Here is an 18,851-nt window from a genome sequence, read left to right on the forward strand (position 1 = left end):
GAATTGCCCATCTGAGGTTTCCCCCCTTTTCACCCTATTGCTAGTTTACAGTGAGTTGTTCCTTACAGTATCTTCATTGGGGAATGGGGAGAGTCTCGGGGTGTTGTTGTCAAATCGGGTGTTTTTATTGTGGATCTACTGGGATGTTACTTTTTGATCTGTGAAGCCCGTCGATGCAACTTGTTGTGATTTCGGGATATACAAATACATTTGACTTGACTTGGCTTGACAAGTGTGGACAGACACAACAAAACAAGCGTCGGGTTACAGATCACAGGCCCGACACAATTCTCCCCACCGTCCACTGTCTATTTCCGTCCGGGGCGCAGCTGATAGTTTGGGCTCTGCCCCCCCCCCCCCCCCCCTGCTGTCTTTGTGGAGCGACGGCTTATTTGGAGAAGAGGCAGTTGTCAAGCGGCCGAGCAGCGCGCTGGAAGTTTGCGTGCGCTGTCCTTCTTGCGGCGGGGGTTGAACTCACACACACCCCACTGTAACGTGTCCTGCATCGCAAGGCTATCAGGCCTATAGGGGAAACCAGTTGACGAGGCGAGAAAAACTGTTGACGGGATCCTATCTTGGAGCGCACACACACACCCCTCTCTCGCTAAAGCAAAGCGCGCACTTTGCTCCACTACATCCACCAGCCTCTGGTCCTGGTCCTGGCTCCTCGCGTCTCCTAACAGCGGCAGACAGTCCAATCTGACATCATCAGCCTCCTACAGACACCCTCATCATCGTCATCTCCGTACGGGAGGATGGAGACGAGCCCATGCATCCCCGTGGTGACGGTCCAGACGAGCCCGTTCGACGACCAGCGGCCCGGTACCAACGGGCTGCGGAGGAAGACGGCGGTGTTCGAGGGGAAGAAGAACTACCTGCAGAACTACATCCAGAGCGTCCTGTCCTCCATGGACCTGCGGGACAGACAGGGATGCACCCTGGTGGTGGGGAGCGACGGGCGCTACTTCAGCCGCGCGGCCACGGAGGTCATCGTGCAGATGGCAGCTGCGAACGGGGTAAGAGGCGGGTGGGATGCTCAGGGTCAGGGTCAGGGGTAAGAGGTGGTGGGACGCTCAGGGTCAGGGGTAAGAGGTGGTGGGACGCTCAGGGTCAGGGGTAAGAGGTGGTGGGACACTCAGGGTCAGGGGTAAGAGGTGGTGGGACACTCAGGGTCAGGGGTAAGAGGTGGTGGGACACTCAGGGTCAGGGGTAAGAGGTGGTGGGACACTCAGGGTCAGGGGTAAGAGGTGGTGGGACACTCAGGGTCAGGGGTAAGAGGTGGTGGGATACTCAGGGTCAGGGGTAAGAGGTGGTGGGACGCTCAGGGTCAGGGGTAAGAGGTGGTGGGACACTCAGGGTCAGGGGTAAGAGGTGGTGGGACACTCAGGGTCAGGGTTAGAGGTGGTGGGACACTCAGGGTCAGGGGTAAGAGGTGGTGGGACACTCAGGGTCAGGGGTAAGAGGTGGTGGGACACTCAGGGTCAGGGGTAAGAGGTGGTGGGACACTCAGGGTCAGGGGTAAGAGGTGGTGGGACACTCAGGGTCAGGGGTAAGAGGTGGTGGGACACTCAGGGTCAGGGTTAGAGGTGGTACCGTGGGAAGTAAAGTTTATTTATATAGCACTTTTCACAGAGAGAACTCACAAAGTGCTTTACATACAGCAGAAATAAAATATAAAATATAAAAATAAAAAGCAAGATCCATTCAAGTGATAAGAGACAGAACAAAAACACAATGCATCACAAAAAAAAAAAAAAAAACATATTTTATACCTGGAGGAGAAGCTCAACATTACCCAAATGCCTGTTTAAACCCTAACCCTAACCCTTAACCCTTTCATTTAAACAGTGATGTTTTTAGCTGATTTTTTTTAAATGTCAACAGACGCTGCAGCTCTTAGGCCACGAAGGATACGTTTAACGGATACCATTGCATTCCATTGATGTCTATTTTTTTTTATCTATTCTATCTGTATTACTAAAAGAGTTGCACTACATACCTACCTCATTTTTGCATTTTGTATAGTTTTGTATATTGTATACATTGTACAGTGTTTGGTCTTTATTCTTTTAACTATTTTTTTACTGTATGAAGCACAATCTCAGGGGCTCATACAGAACCAAGCATTTCACTGTAATGTACATGTACCTTATGTGACAAATAAAACAGAACTTGTGTGGTTGTTGATGATGATGATGATGATGATGATGATGATGATGATGATGATGATGATGATGATGATGATGACGACGATGACGATGGAATTGAGCCACTGTGATTGTGGTGGTGAAGTTATTGATTGGCTTGATTGTTAACATAATCATAATCCACATTTGTACCATCATCATAGTTATTGCTTGTTAAACGTAGCTGCTCACCTTCAGGAAGAGGCCGAAAGGCTCAAGGCCCACCTGGGTTAGGGTTAGGCTCAAGGCCCACCTGGGTTAGGGTTAGGCTCAAGGCCCACCTGGGTTAGGGTTAGGCTCAAGGCCCACCTGGGTTAGGGTTAGGCTCAAGGCCCACCTGGGTTAGGGTTAGGGCCCACCTGTACTTATGAATTTATCACTAGTTCAAGTTCAAGTTCAAGTTTTGTTTTATTTGTCACATAAGGTACATGTACATTACAGTGAAATGCTTGGTTCTGTATGAGCCCCTGAGATTGTGCTTCATACAGTAAAACAAAGTAAAGACCAAACACTGTACAAGATGTACAATAAATATACAAAAGTACACTAAACAAAACCATACCTAATATTGAGTCTGAGCTGCGGATAAATGAAGAGAGAGAGGGGGGGGGTGGAGAGAGGGGGGAGAGAGGAGAGAGGGGGGGAGAGGGGGAAGAGAGGGGGGGTGGAGATAGGGGGGGAGGGGGGGTGGAGAGATGGGGGGAGAGAGGGGGGGAGAGAGGAGAGAGAGGGCAGACAGATGGAGGTGATGTCTGCCCTATCATCACCTCCATCTGTCTGCCCTATCAGCACCTCCATCTGTCTGCCCTATCATCACCTCCATCTGTCTGCCCTATCATCACCTCTATCTGTCTGCCCTATCATCACCTCCATCTGTCTGCCCTATCAGCACCTCCATCTGTCTGCCCTATCATCACCTCCATCTGTCTGCCCTATCATCACCTCTATCTGTCTGCCCTATCATCACCTCCATCTGTCTGCCCTATCATCACCTCCATCTGTCTGCCCTATCATCACCTCCATCTGTCTGCCCTATCAGCACCTCCATCTGTCTGCCCTATCATCACCTCCATCTGTCTGCCCTATCATCACCTCCATCTGTCTGCCCTATCATCACCTCCATCTGTCTGCCCTATCATCACCTCCATCTGTCTGCCCTATCATCACCTCCATCTGTCTGCCCTATCATCACCTCCATCTGTCTGCCCTATCATCACCTCCATCTGTCTACCCTATCATCACCTCCATCTGTCTGCCCTATCATCACCTCCATCTGTCTGCCCTATCAGCACCTCCATCTGTCTGCCCTATCATCACCTCCATCTGTCTGTCCTATCATCACCTCCTTCAAGACAGGGGTGGGGAGAATTGGAAAACACGAAATTGGGATGGGAGAAAAATAGAAAAATAAGGAGAAAAAGTGGATAAAAGAATTAATAAAAACGTTGTAATTTCTCGCCTGTACACGCTACTATTTTGAAATCACATCTATATTATCGGTATTATGTTTCCTCATGAATGCATGAAAGGGTGTGTGGGGGGGTCGTTTTTTGATGCTTTGATCGTCACCAACGGCACACGTTGTGGAGTAACGTTACACACATATATTGTGATCGAAGTGAAATCATGGTTGGATCAAAGCAGGATTGATATAATTTAGTCCTTACCTTCACTAGGATGTACCCCAAAAAGAATATTCCAATTATCTGATCGCGAGTCCCAGTATTGGTGTCGATCGTGTCGCCAACATAATCCACCACACATTATGGACCGGGAGCAATTCACTCTTCTCAATCTGATCGGGACAACCCTTGCCCGACCAATAGAAATCCGACCGGAGACCTATGATCGACCCCCAGGCCAAGATATTATGTTTCAAAGGGTGCTCGATACTGCCACCTGGGTGGATGCGGCCGGTATTGCACATTGGCCCCATTAACCCAGATGTCCGTGTGCCTGTAATGAATGGAAATATCGAATAAAATAAATAACGATGAAAACCCGACTATACTCTGGTCTGGCGCTGAATCTTCGGCGAGTTAACCCGACTATCATCGGGTATGGCGTCCAAAGTGTTAACTTGATCGATAGACAAGTGCAGGTGAGTTTGTTGGAAGAAAATGTAACCCTGTGTTTATTATTATTAAGGGTTCATTGCAATAGGACCTGCTAAACATATTGCTTCTTCCTATTCCTTTTCGGACAAGAGAGACTGTTTTGTTTATCATTTTATCTTACTTTATTATTTTTTCTTTTCACAGCAAATTATCTTTGTATTTATTTTTTTACATAGTAATTTCTTGGGGTCTCAGGGTCAGGGGTAAGAGGTGGTGGGACACTCAGGGTCAGGGGTAAGAGGTGGTGGGACACTCAGGGTCAGGGGTAAGAGGTGGTGGGACACTCAGGGTCAGGGGTAAGAGGTGGTGGGACACTCAGGGTCAGGGGTAAGAGGTGGTGGGACACTCAGGGTCAGGGGTAAGAGGTGGTGGGACACTCAGGGTCAGGGGTAAGAGGTGGTGGGACACTCAGGGTCAGGGGTAAGAGGTGGTGGGACACTCAGGGTCAGGGGTAAGAGGTGGTACCGTGGGAAGTAAAGTTTATTTATATAGCACTTTTCACAGAGAGAACTCACAAAGTGCTTTACATACAGCAGAAATAAAATATAAAATATAAAAATAAAAAGCAAGATCCATTCAAGTGATAAGAGACAGAACAAAAACACAATGCATCACAAAAAAAAAAAAAAAACATATTTTATACCTGGAGGAGAAGCTCAACATTACCCAAAGGCCTGTTTAAACCCTAACCCTAACCCTTAACCCTTTCATTTAAACAGTGATGTTTTTAGCTGATTTCTTTTAAATGTCAACAGACGCTGCAGCTCTTAAGGCCTCTACATGCTACAGCAAATTCAAAGCAACTTCAACACAACATCGACAAAGCAACGGTGTTGCAGACACATTACCTTTATGCTTCTGCAAAATCAACGCGCAGCCTATGATGCAACAAAATGTACCCCGGATGTGCGGCTCGAGCGCGCCCAGCCCGCCTGAATACTTTGGGCAGCCGAAGGTGCGCACTCTAGCCATTACAAACGGATTTCCCTTCTCAACCATACATCGCTAGTATAATAATAGCCCTGTTTATGTTTGTTTTCGCTTGTGTTCTTGTATATAGTGTAATATCAACCCAGTCCATCCCCATTGTTTCCCCAATCTCCTTCCACGAATTCATCGTCATAATGCTATCCTTGTAGTCTTTAGACCCGCTATTATATAAATGTTGGTACTTTCGGACCTCCTCTGCAATACGTTCCTGCATTTGATTCATTTTAAACAAACAATTAAACAAGTGTAATGAAACAATACACTAGCTATCGAGCTCCTGTCAGAAAGTTTTCTTTTGGTCTCGAGCTCCTGTCAGAAAGTTTTCTTTTGGTCTCGAGCCAGGAACACTAGAAGTGACAGACAGCCCCGCCCCCATTCACTACCAACCAATCACTGCTACGCAATACCAACGCAACGGGTCTTTAGATTAGATTTTGGACACAGGTACGCAACGCCCAAGCAACACAGTCTACAAGACTGTCTGCAACAAGCGCGCTGAAATCGCGCCGATGTTGTGTTGAAGTTGCTTTGAATTTGCTGTAGCATGTAGAGGCCTTTAGGCCACGAAGGATACGTTTAACGGATACCATTGCATTCCATTGATGTCTATTTTTTTTTTATCTATTCTATCTGTATTACTAAAAGAGTTGCACTACATACCTACCTCATTTTTGCATTTTGTATAGTTTTGTATATTGTATACATTGTACAGTGTTTGGTCTTTATTCTTTTAACTATTTTTTTACTGTATGAAGCACAATCTCAGGGGCTCATACAGAACCAAGCATTTCACTGTAATGTACATGTACCTTATGTGACAAATAAAACAGAACTTGTGTGGTTGATGATGATGATGATGATGATGATGATGATGATGATGATGATGATGATGATGACGACGATGACGATGGAATTGAGCCACTGTGATTGTGGTGGTGAAGTTATTGATTGGCTTGATTGTTAACATAATCATAATCCACATTTGTACCATCATCATAGTTATTGCTTGTTAAACGTAGCTGCTCACCTTCAGGAAGAGGCCGAAAGGCTCAAGGCCCACCTGGGTTAGGGTTAGGCTCAAGGCCCACCTGGGTTAGGGTTAGGCTCAAGGCCCACCTGGGTTAGGGTTAGGCTCAAGGCCCACCTGGGTTAGGGTTAGGCTCAAGGCCCACCTGGGTTAGGGTTAGGCTCAAGGCCCACCTGGGTTAGGGTTAGGCTCAAGGCCCACCTGGGTTAGGGTTAGGGCCCACCTGTACTTATGAATTTATCACTAGTTCAAGTTCAAGTTCAAGTTTTGTTTTATTTGTCACATAAGGTACATGTACATTACAGTGAAATGCTTGGTTCTGTATGAGCCCCTGAGATTGTGCTTCATACAGTAAAACAAAGTAAAGACCAAACACTGTACAATATGTACAATAAATATACAAAAGTACACTAAACAAAACCATACCTAATATTGAGTCTGAGCTGCGGATAAATGAAGAGAGAGAGGGGGGGGGGTGGAGAGAGGGGGGAGAGAGGAGAGAGGGGGGGAGAGGGGGAAGAGAGGGGGGGTGGAGATAGGGGGGGAGGGGGGGTGGAGAGATGGGGGGAGAGAGGGGGGGGAGAGAGGAGAGAGAGGGCAGACAGATGGAGGTGATGTCTGCCCTATCATCACCTCCATCTGTCTGCCCTATCAGCACCTCCATCTGTCTGCCCTATCATCACCTCCATCTGTCTGCCCTATCATCACCTCTATCTGTCTGCCCTATCATCACCTCCATCTGTCTGCCCTATCAGCACCTCCATCTGTCTGCCCTATCATCACCTCCATCTGTCTGCCCTATCATCACCTCTATCTGTCTGCCCTATCATCACCTCCATCTGTCTGCCCTATCATCACCTCCATCTGTCTGCCCTATCATCACCTCCATCTGTCTGCCCTATCAGCACCTCCATCTGTCTGCCCTATCATCACCTCCATCTGTCTGCCCTATCATCACCTCCATCTGTCTGCCCTATCATCACCTCCATCTGTCTGCCCTATCATCACCTCCATCTGTCTGCCCTATCATCACCTCCATCTGTCTGCCCTATCATCACCTCCATCTGTCTGCCCTATCATCACCTCCATCTGTCTACCCTATCATCACCTCCATCTGTCTGCCCTATCATCACCTCCATCTGTCTGCCCTATCAGCACCTCCATCTGTCTGCCCTATCATCACCTCCATCTGTCTGTCCTATCATCACCTCCTTCAAGACAGGGGTGGGGAGAATTGGAAAACACGAAATTGGGATGGGAGAAAAATAGAAAAATAAGGAGAAAAAGTGGATAAAAGAATTAATAAAAACGTTGTAATTTCTCGCCTGTACACGCTACTATTTTGAAATCACATCTATATTATCGGTATTATGTTTCCTCATGAATGCATGAAAGGGTGTGTGGGGGGGTCGTTTTTTGATGCTTTGATCGTCACCAACGGCACACGTTGTGGAGTAACGTTACACACATATATTGTGATCGAAGTGAAATCATGGTTGGATCAAAGCAGGATTGATATAATTTAGTCCTTACCTTCACTAGGATGTACCCCAAAAAGAATATTCCAATTATCTGATCGCGAGTCCCAGTATTGGTGTCGATCGTGTCGCCAACATAATCCACCACACATTATGGACCGGGAGCAATTCACTCTTCTCAATCTGATCGGGACAACCCTTGCCCGACCAATAGAAATCCGACCGGAGACCTATGATCGACCCCCAGGCCAAGATATTATGTTTCAAAGGGTGCTCGATACTGCCACCTGGGTGGATGCGGCCGGTATTGCACATTGGCCCCATTAACCCAGATGTCCGTGTGCCTGTAATGAATGGAAATATCGAATAAAATAAATAACGATGAAAACCCGACTATACTCTGGTCTGGCGCTGAATCTTCGGCGAGTTAACCCGACTATCATCGGGTATGGCGTCCAAAGTGTTAACTTGATCGATAGACAAGTGCAGGTGAGTTTGTTGGAAGAAAATTTAACCCTGTGATTGAAAAAATTATTAAGGGTTCATTGCAATAGGACCTGCTAAACATATTGCTTCTTCCTATTCCTTTTCGGACAAGAGAGACTGTTTTGTTTATCATTTTATCTTACTTTATTATTTTTTCTTTTCACAGCAAATTATCTTTGTATTTATTTTTTTACATAGTAATTTCTTGATTCTTTTTATTGTTTGAAATAAACTATTCATTCATTCATTCATTCATTCATTCATTCATTCATTCATTCATTCATTCATTCATTCATTCATTCATTCATTCATTCACATCAATTTAATTTGTGTGCACCAGTCCTTGTGCTAAGCTAGGCTAGCTGCTTTCTACTGCTTACATTCATTGTGCTAAACTAAGCTAACATGCACCAGTACCTCTCTCTCTGCAGATTATCTCAACCTTATTGTTTCACTCTGGGGGACGATTTCAAATAAGTGTATTTCCCAAAATGTTGGACTGTTCCTTTAACTTGATCACTACAACTTAGAAATCGGGGGTTCTCAAAGTTTTGATGCCCAATTTAGGGACCCAACAAAGGATGAAGACTGCAGAGGAAAAAAACACACAAAATAATTCATAACAGCTTAGCCCAGGGCGTGCAGTTTTATCCATAAACTCAAAGTACTGTGTGATGTAGGTTAGTTTACATTTGGAAACAGACCAAATATAACTTGTGCACTTACACCTTAACTCATCGCGGCCCGCCACAAGCATTTTCGAGGGCCGCCATTGGCTCGTGAGCTACACTTTGAGAATGTCTGGTCAAAACCTACCACCCATATGGTGAAGTGTGACCAAGGGCTGGGGGGACACTTTAAGCTGGGGGGACACATTAAGCAGGGGGGGCTGGGGGGACACTTTAAGCTGGGGGGACACATTAAGCAGGGGGGGCTGGGGGGACACTTTAAGCAGGGGGGACTGCAGGGACACTTTAAGCAGGGGGGGCTGGGGGACACTTTAAGCTGGGGGGACGCATTAAGCAGGGGGGCTGGGGGACACATTAAGCAGGGGTGCTGGGGGGACACATTAAGCAGGGGGGCTGGGGGGGACACTTTAAGCAGGGGGGCTGGGGGGGACACTTTAAGCAGGGGGGCTGGGGGGGACACTTTAAGCAGGGGTCCCCCTGGAAAGTTTCTTCATTTCCTGGTTACTTTTTATGAGAGGCACGTCTGCAAGGTTGAGATGGTATGGTCCTGTAGGGGTGTCTGTCTGATGGTACGGTCCTGTAGGGGTGTCTGTCTGATGGTATGGTCCTGTAGGGGTGTCTGTCTGATGGTACGGTCCTGTAGGGGTGTCTGTCTGATGGTACGGTCCTGTATGGGTGTCTGTCTGATGGTACGGTCCTGTAGGGGTGTCTGTCTGATGGTACGGTCCTGTAGGGGTGTCTGTCTGATGGTACGGTCCTGTAGGGGTGTCTGTCTGATGGTACGGTCCTGTAGGGGTGTCTGTCTGATGGTATGGTCCTGTAGGGGTGTCTGTCTGATGGTATGGTCCTGTATGGGTGTCTGTCTGATGGTACGGTCCTGTATGGGTGTCTGTCTGATGGTACGGTCCTGTAGGGGTGTCTGTCTGATGGTACAGTCCTGTAGGGGTGTCTGTCTGATGGTACGGTCCTGTAGGGGTGTCTGTCTGATGGTACGGTCCTGTATGGGTGTCTGTCTGATGGTACGGTCCTGTAGGGGTGTCTGTCTGATGGTACGGTCCTGTATGGGTGTCTGTCTGATGGTACGGTCCTGTAGGGGTGTCTGTCTGATGGTACGGTCCTGTAGGGGTGTCTGTCTGATGGTACGGTCCTGTATGGGTGTCTGTCTGATGGTACGGTCCTGTAGGGGTGTCTGTCTGATGGTACGGTCCTGTAGGGGTGTCTGTCTGATGGTATGGTCCTGTATGGGTGTCTGTCTGATGGTACGGTCCTGTAGGGGTGTCTGTCTGATGGTATGGTCCTGTATGGGTGTGTGTCTGATGGTACGGTCCTGTAGGGGTGTCTGTCTGATGGTATGGTCCTGTATGGGTGTCTGTCTGATGGTACGGTCCTGTAGGGGTGTCTGTCTGATGGTACGGTCCTGTGGGGGTGTCTGTCTGATGGTACGGTCCTGTGGGGGTGTCTGTCTGATTGTATGGTCCGGTAGGGGTGTCTGTCTGATGGTACGGTCCTGTATGGGTGTCTGTCTGATGGTACGGTCCAGTAGGGGTGTCTGAAATGGTTGGTTAATAGTTACAGGTAAGAAGGATATATACATGTTTTGACCCCCTAATTATTTTTACCTCTTTTGAGAAGGGAGTTTTCTTTCATATTAGCTATATTTTTGGGGGCGACATGTCCCCTGAACCCCCTAAATCTACACCTATGATGCTGACCCCAGGCCTTCTTTGTTCCTTACTGACCTTTCCCCCTGTGCCCCACAGATCGGGCGTCTGGTAATCTGACCTTTGACCTTTCCCCCTGTGCCCCACAGATCGGGCGTCTGGTAATCTGACCTTTGACCTTTCCCCCTGTGCCCCACAGATCGGGCGTCTGGTAATCGGCCATAATGGCCTCCTGTCCACCCCGGCGGTCTCCTGTATAATCAGGAAGATCAAGGCCATTGGTGGAATCATCCTCACAGCCTGTCACAACACAGGAGGGCCGGCGGGAGACTTTGGGATCAAGTTCAACGTCTCTAATGGAGGTGAGGAGGAGAGGAGGAGAGGAGGAGGAGAGGAGCTAAGCTTTGGATATCGGCCGATACCGATACTGATCCGATACCAGTGCATACATTTAATAATTACATAAATTATAATTTTTTTTTGTTTTTACAGCTACTGTTTTATATATACTGTTTTTTAGTAATAACTATAAAGTAATGGTATTTATTCAACAACAGGTGATTGTATAGATTAGTATTAGTATCATTAATTGACAACTATGCTCAATGAGTTCACCCACGGAAAGGTTGTTGGGACATTGATTCCGCACGGACGTTATATGTTGTTGCACGTTGTTGCCAGAAGGCTCCGGTAACTTCAGTTAGCTAGTAGCAGAGGCTCTGTTGTGATTTTTGCACAATAATAAATTCAACATTCTCTTTTGAGACTCCGCCTCAGACTCTTATCATTTGGTACTAAAAGCTAAACATTGTCACCGGTATGGCTGTCCGCATTATGTCATTAATTGCGTGCATGTGTGGGAGAGGTCAATCAGTTAGCCACGTTAGTGTGAGCTAGGTTAGCGTGAGCTGGAAACAAGACAATATAACGTTACTGGTGAAAAAGTGATTTACCTTGGAATACTCCTTTGCCAACTTGCTGTACTTTGCTTGCAGGTCTGCAGCCATTATTGCTGGATTATGAATAGCCCCAACTTTAGCCAAGATAACGTTAAAGCTAAAACTAGCTTTCGGTTAGCTCTTCAGCTAATGCTAATAACACCAGCAAGCGAACACATCAGAGCTCCCCGTCACACCGCTCTGCCGGGACGATGGCATTTAAGAAAGTATCTGCTGTTAAAATGACAAAATCTCAGTGTTAGTACTCGTCTGTTTCTTTTCTTTTCATACCAACATTACCTTTTTAAGTGAACGTGGTCTTGTCCTTGTTGTATCCATGTGTAATGTTGATAGTAGTGGGTGTACACAGATGAAAGAGAGCAAGTCTGTGTCTGGGATATAGGTCCCGACTTCCAGGCTATTAGCTCTTCTCGCAGTCGCAGCCTAGCCATCCTCTCAGCCTCCGTCGTCTTAAATGCTATGTTCTTTTGGTAGAACTGTTCGGCTGCCGCAGGAGTGTTGAGAGAGTAGCAGATTCCGTTCATGGTTATTGGTATAAGCTGTAGTCACGAGAGACCTGGGACGCGTTTTTTAGCCTCACGTAGCTTGGCTTTTAGCCATAAACACTGCAGAGCTTAACCCGGAAACGGAAATGGGAAATGCTGAAATAATAACGTGAATTATTCTAAAAGTTATAATTATTTTGTCTCATCTTGTTTTAGTCAACATAAATTAAGAGAGAATTCGTCATGGTTTTTGTAAACTACATTTTTGTGTCCTCAGTTGTGGTCAACGATATTTAATTAATTATTTAGTCAGGTTAGTGTCATGTGATGTCACGTCTCGTTGTCGTCACGGGAAAAAGCTTCGTCGACGAACATCTTTCGTCATAATTTTCATTGACAAAATTAACACTGCTTGTGTGAACCCCGTGGCTGCGCACGCTGCTCTACATCGGAAATTAATTGAAAGCAGCCACACTGCCAGACTGCCGTGAGGGAAGAGATGTGGGACCACCTGCAAATCTGTAGAATTATTATTGGTGAAAATTGACCACGGATCAAATCAAGTTGGGTCAAGGTTTTTGATATTTGTGTGAGAGATTAGATTAGATTAAAATGTATTGTCATTATACAGCACAAGTACAGTACAATAATAAGAAGTTTGGCATCCAACCAGAGTCCAAATGTAACAGTAAAGTCCAACAGCAATACACAATGTACAGGTGATTATACTGGGTATAAAATATACAAATTAGTACTACTGAGTGTAGTGCTAATCAGATGTATGTGACTAGTAAGAGTAGGATATAATAGTAAAGGACTATGTGCAGGTAAGTACAGACAGGTATATATGCGGTAGGAATATATATACTGTATATATATATATATGGTATATACAGCATTATAGTACATGCTACCATAGAGAGCTAAGGGTTATGTGCAGGTGTATAAGCAAGTATATAGAGGGGTTATATGCAGGTATATATTTAGTCCTAAAAGTTTCAAACCCTTATGAAAAAGTATCATGGTATTTCCAAAAGAAAAGTATCATGGTATTGCTATCATTTCTTGGTTAGTAGTGACACGATAGAAATACTATGCTATTACAATTGATATCATGGTTTAAATTATATTATACCCTGGTATTCTTTCTAAGTACAACATTGGCACCATGGTCAAATTAAATGAGCATCAAACTATAGTAGCATAATATTTCTTGGTCCTCTCCCTTTGACGACAGGTCCGTCTCCAGACACAGTGATGGAGCGGATCTGCCAGGTCAGCAGGACCCTGGAGGAGTACGCCATCTGTCCCGACCTCCGCATCGACCTCTCCAGGCTGGGAAGACAAGACTTCGACCTGGAGAACAAGTTCAAACCCTTCCGAGGTAGTCTGGGTTAGGGTTAGGTAGTCTGGGGGAGACCTGAAACTAATTAGCTCTGGTCTAGCTCTTGGGGTTCTGTTTTTTGTTTCTGTGGATTACATGCTAAATGTCTTGTGAAAAGGGCGGTTTTGTCGGTTTCGAACCTGGCGTGCGCGTGGCGTGCGCATGGCGTGGCGTGTCCTCGCGCGTGTGCTGGAAGAACACGTGACACACATTTCTTGGGCAGTCCTTTTCTCCTACTGTGCTCTATAGTGCCAATTTCATCAACTAGTGGCCAAGATGCAGTGGACACCTTTTAAAAGGATGTGAGACCATTGATATTTCAGCAACTTGGTTAAAAAGGCTTCCTCCAGGCTGTGGTCGAAGGTACACCTCTCTACTACTCTCCAGTTCAGCTAACTAGCTACATGCAGCATTTAGCGAGCTGGGTTAGCCGGCTAGTTGGCTTTGAATCCCGGCTGCGGCTAGGTAGCCAGGTAGCTAAATGCCCCGCGACGGTGGTTGAACTGGAGCTAGGTAGCCCGGTAGCTAAATGCCCCGCGACGGTGGTTGAACTGGAGCTAGGTAGCCAGGTAGCTAAATGCCCCGTGACGGTGGTTGAACTGGAGCTAGGTAGCCAGGTAGCTAAATGCCCCGCGACGGTGGTTGAACAACACTGTTTTTTTCACTGGTAGTTTGTGGAAATGAACCAACTTTCCTCTCTTTCACACGGTAAAATTTGTTTGAACAGCCAGGAGAAATACAAAAAGAACCACACGGTCCCGTTGTTTGGTAGGCAACGTTGCATTTACTGACACTCCATGTTTACTAGGCAGCTAACCAGCAGGAGCCAGACCCAGCAGGAGCCAGACCAAACCAACACGTGACGTCAGCAACAAAATGGCGGCGCCCATGGGGAAAACAGGGAAATTATATTTGGTTTTTCAGACAAATAAGCAGGATTTCACATTTGATTATAGGACCCTGTCTTACACAAGGTACACAACAAACAAACTAGGATCACATTGTTCAATGCTTCATCTCCCCTTTAAATATTCCACTTGAGCACCACAGATTTCACAAATTCTTTTATGACAAGGAGACATCGAGAGGCTTCGTCTCTGACTTTTATCGCCACTTACTTACGTCCTCATATGAGGTCCTTCCCCTAGACTCGGTTTGGAGGAAGGATATCCCAAACTTGGAAGTAGATTTATATTGGGATGCAGTCTGGGCAAATGTTCGGCTATCATCACGCAACCCAGATCACCAACAGATTAATCTCAATTTTGTTCATAGGACTTACCTGACTCCTAGACGTTTGCACCTAATGGGTCTCAGACAAGACTCTCGATGCTCCTTGTGTTCAAACGGTGCTCTTGGTACATATATGCATATGTATTGGGAATGCCCTCCTGTTAAGATTTTCTGGGAAAAAGTAACCACTCAATTATCAGAATTTGTATCTCTGACCATACCTACACTGCCTTCTGTATTGTTGTTGAATGATGTTTCTCAGTTGTCGACCTCTGTACATGTAAAGAGACAAATTTTGGCCGGTCTTACGGCTGCCAAAAAGTTGATAGCGTCACGCTGGATTCAACCGGATAAAATGTGCCGGAAGGTATGGGTTCTTACCTATCTCGATGTGATTTATCTAGAGATATCCACTGCACAAATTTTAGGTGTTAATGAAGCCAGCATAGCAGTCTGGGTAGCTGTGGTGGAGAAGATAAAGGGAAGCATATAAACTTGTAATTATCTGATGTTAAATTAACTAGTGGATGTATAGTCCAAGTGGGGGTCCTGAGGGGGGGGGGGGGGGGGGGTGGGGGGGGGGGGGGGGGGGGGGGGAAGGAAAGAGCGAGGAAGAGCGAGCAAGAGCACATGTATTGTATTTATTATTTTTATGTCTTTTAATCTACATTTATTTTGATTTAATTACTGGATTGTCATTATTATTATTTCTGTCATTGTCCTGTGATGTATCATTGATTATTACTGTTACTGTATTGTTTGTCTAGTTTCATGTTAAAAAAAGGGAAAATAAAAAACATTTGTTCAAAAAAAAATTTAAAATAAAAGAAAATTGTAAAACGGTTATATAAATGCATTCCATTTACACACACAGCTTCCCAGTGGAGATATTTCCTTGATGGCCTGTTTCCTCTGTATTCCCAGTGGAGATCGTGGATTCTGTGGATGTGTATCTAAATCTGCTGAGAAGCATCTTTGACTTCAGCTCCATCAAGAGCTTCCTGACGGGACCAGATCAGCTGAAGATACACATAGACGCCATGAACGGAGGTGAGGCCAAACCACCCTAACCCTAACCCTAACCCTAACCCCACCAGATCAGCTGAAGATGTTCTGCTTAACTCTGTATGTTTAACTTAACTCTGTAGGTTTTGCTTAAAAAGGTCCCCTATTTTTCACTATTTGGGCAATTTTACACAATTCCTGGGAGTCTATGGAACACATCTGTAAGTTTTTTTTTCAATAAAATTCATTGTTTTGTATTTTTAGTACTTTGGTGCACCACTTTCTCCCCATCCAAAGTCGAAGCTGTTTTAGGCTGGGCTCCGCCCATACTCACAATGCGCTTTGAGTGACAGTCACCCACCTGCACTGGCAGATACAGAGAGAGCGAGAGCAAGAGCTCCCCTCCCCCGAGTCCCAATCCCTCCCACCCTTTCTACCAGTTAAGCTGCTGTCTTCTCTGTCTGTGTGTGTAGCTAGCGGCTAACGTTACGTTACGTTAACATTACAAGGATATATTGCAAAGCTTATTAGAAGCATTGAAGTTTTCACTGCACATAGAAACAGCGCAGGGGGGAAAGCTGGACTTATTTCGACCTAAGCACTCTGGAGCTATGCTGTCGACAGGCACGTTGGAAGGGGGGGTGCGGGGGGTGCTGTTATTGCAAAGAATAAAAAATATATATATCATTTAAAGGGGAACTATCTTATAAATGACCTTTTCCAGTGTTTAGGGTTATTTTCTAGCTATGTGGACTTATAGTAATAGGATCTATGTCTCTAATTCTCGATTTGGCACATTCTTCCAATTCTCCTCTCACAATAATGTCCCTCCCTCAAGTGAGTCATCTGAAAATTTGCCTATTCGTGACGTCATATGGTGCGTATTTGCATAATAACGCCCGCCCCCCTCTAGCTGCCGAGCGAGAGCGAGAGAGAGAGATAGACCCACGGTGGTGGACTCCCTCTCGAGGAAGTCCACCACCGCGCTGCGCCACAGCTCATGCTCCCGAACCGAGAGAGAGAGAACTGTAAACGCTCTGCGTGTCCTCCCGGCTACCTCTCCCTCTCGAGGAAGTCCACCACCGCGCTGCGCCACAGCTCATGCTCCCGGGAGGACACGCAGAGTGTTTACACTTTTCCTCTCTCTCTCTCTGGGAGACGCTGAGTTTTTTTCTCTCTCTCTCTCTGGGAGACGCTGAGTTTTTTTCTCTCTCTCTCTGGGAGACGCTGAGTTTTTTTCTCTCTCTCTCTCTGGGAGACGCTGAGTTTTTTTCTCTCTCTCTCTCTGGGAGACGCTGAGTTTTTTTCTCTCTCTCTCTGGGAGACGCTGAGTTTTTTGTCTCTCTCTCTCTGGGAGACGCTGAGTTTCTCTCTCTCTCTGGACTGACTATCACTCAAAGTGCTTATGGGCGGAGCCAGGCCATAACAGCCTGAAATCCAGAGGCTGAAAAATGATGGTTTTGAGTACTTGATTAGAAATATAAACCAATGCATTTTTTTGAAAAAAAACACGTACAGATGTCTTCAATAGACTAACATGAATTGTGTAAAGTTGCCCAAATAGTGCTAGGAATAGTAAAATAGTTCCCCTTTAAAAAAAAAAAATAATAATAATGTTTTTATTTTTTATTACTATTTATATATTTGTATATTATATACTGTAACTGTATAACTGTAACACTGTATATTATAAGTTTATCCTGCTCAAAGCACTTCACCATTTTAATATTGTGTGTATTGAGCCGTACTGTATTGTAGCCATTCTCCAATCTGTTAAATAAAGTTTTCATTCATTCATTACACTACTGTACGTACACAATCATACGTGTAAAACCGACAAGATTGCAGCAGAGTAGATTTTCGAGTGATGACAGACTGTCACAGACTGATTGAATGACAGGTGAAACAACTAATTGTATTCACCTCCCGTCTCCCGCCCTTCCCATGCGCCACGAACCACTGAGCTACTGTGATACAGTGCTTGCGCAGTCAGTCGATTTTAGCTAGTAGTCAGACTTTGCTAGCACAGAATGTCTCACTCGCAGAAAAGAAAAATATCAGATTTCTTTTCGAAACGTCCCGCCGGTCCCAGTGACAGTCCCACTAAATCTGATAAACGTCAGAGAGACAGAGATAACAGGTTCAGCCTCAGCATCAGGTATTGAAGAGTTAACTGAGTCTGTTCCCCTATACCCCCCCTCGGGCGCCAGGGGCTTCCACTGAGGGGTGATGCAAATAGGGATGGGGTGTTATGGCAGCTCATGATGGAAAGAGTGCGCACCGAGTCTGATCCCGAGTTGAAGAATTGGCTCCAAAAGAGAGACAACTGGATGTCCAACAACATCCAAAACGAAATCTTACAGCTGCTTGCCCATGATATTCAGCGACAAATTAGAGGCAAAGCATCCAAAAGCCCATTCTTTGGCTTGAGCGCTGACGGAACCACTGATGTCACTCACTGGAAAAGAACAATTCTCGTGTAATATACAGTTTGCCGATGACAACTTGGAAGCTCAGAACTTCTTTTGGGGTTTTTACAATGCCCGGCCCAGACACAACAGCCGAGACGCTGTTTTTGTGTATAAAAGATTTTTACGCCTCGACCTGCCCATGGATACTGTTTTGACGGGGCCAGCAACATGTCTGGGGGGTACAGGCTAGACCAGGGGTTCCCAAACTTTTCAGGCCGCGACCCAAAAAAAACGGTGTCAGAGAGCCCCACTATTATAGGAGGTAAAAAAATAAAATAAAATAAAATAAATAATATTAATTATTATTATTTTTATTTTTTTATAAATGGAAATGTATGGTTGAAACATGCAAACGTTCAAACGCACACACACTAATAAGCATTGGAGGCTTTTAACCAGGGCCGGACTGGGGAAATCATTCAGGCCAGGAAATATAGTGCAAAATATAGCCCCAGTCAGGCCACTTTTTAAGCAGGGGGTCTGGGGGTCCCCCACCAGGATTTTTTTTGTTACAAAGACTTAATTTCCTGCATTCTGGTGCAGGAATTTTTTTATTTGTACCCTTTAAATGCCAGTGTTTGTGATGGCATCACAAATTATTGTTAAAAAACAGGCTAGCATATGTATGATTAGCAACAACACAGATCTTTATGGATTTTCAGTTTTTTTGTAATTGATAA

At 45.6% G+C, this 18,851-nt stretch overlaps 1 protein-coding gene across 1 annotated transcript in view; it reads left to right on the top strand.

Moving 5' to 3' along the window:
- Positions 1–418: 418 nt before the first annotated feature.
- pgm5 (phosphoglucomutase 5) overlaps positions 419–18,851 on the top strand; it is a 158,858-nt gene continuing 140,425 nt past the window's right edge. The window contains exons 1-4 of the mRNA XM_084330047.1: positions 419–1,016; positions 10,834–10,996; positions 13,316–13,462; positions 15,620–15,745. Of these exons, the coding sequence (XP_084186173.1) occupies positions 756–1,016; positions 10,834–10,996; positions 13,316–13,462; positions 15,620–15,745 (697 nt within the window). The 5' untranslated portion in view covers positions 419–755. The remainder of the gene's footprint in view (positions 1,017–10,833; positions 10,997–13,315; positions 13,463–15,619; positions 15,746–18,851) is intronic.

The sequence above is a fragment of the Notolepis coatsorum genome (assembly GCF_963971535.1).
Source record: "Notolepis coatsorum genome assembly, chromosome: 15".
Lineage (NCBI taxonomy): Eukaryota > Metazoa > Chordata > Actinopteri > Aulopiformes > Paralepididae > Notolepis > Notolepis coatsorum.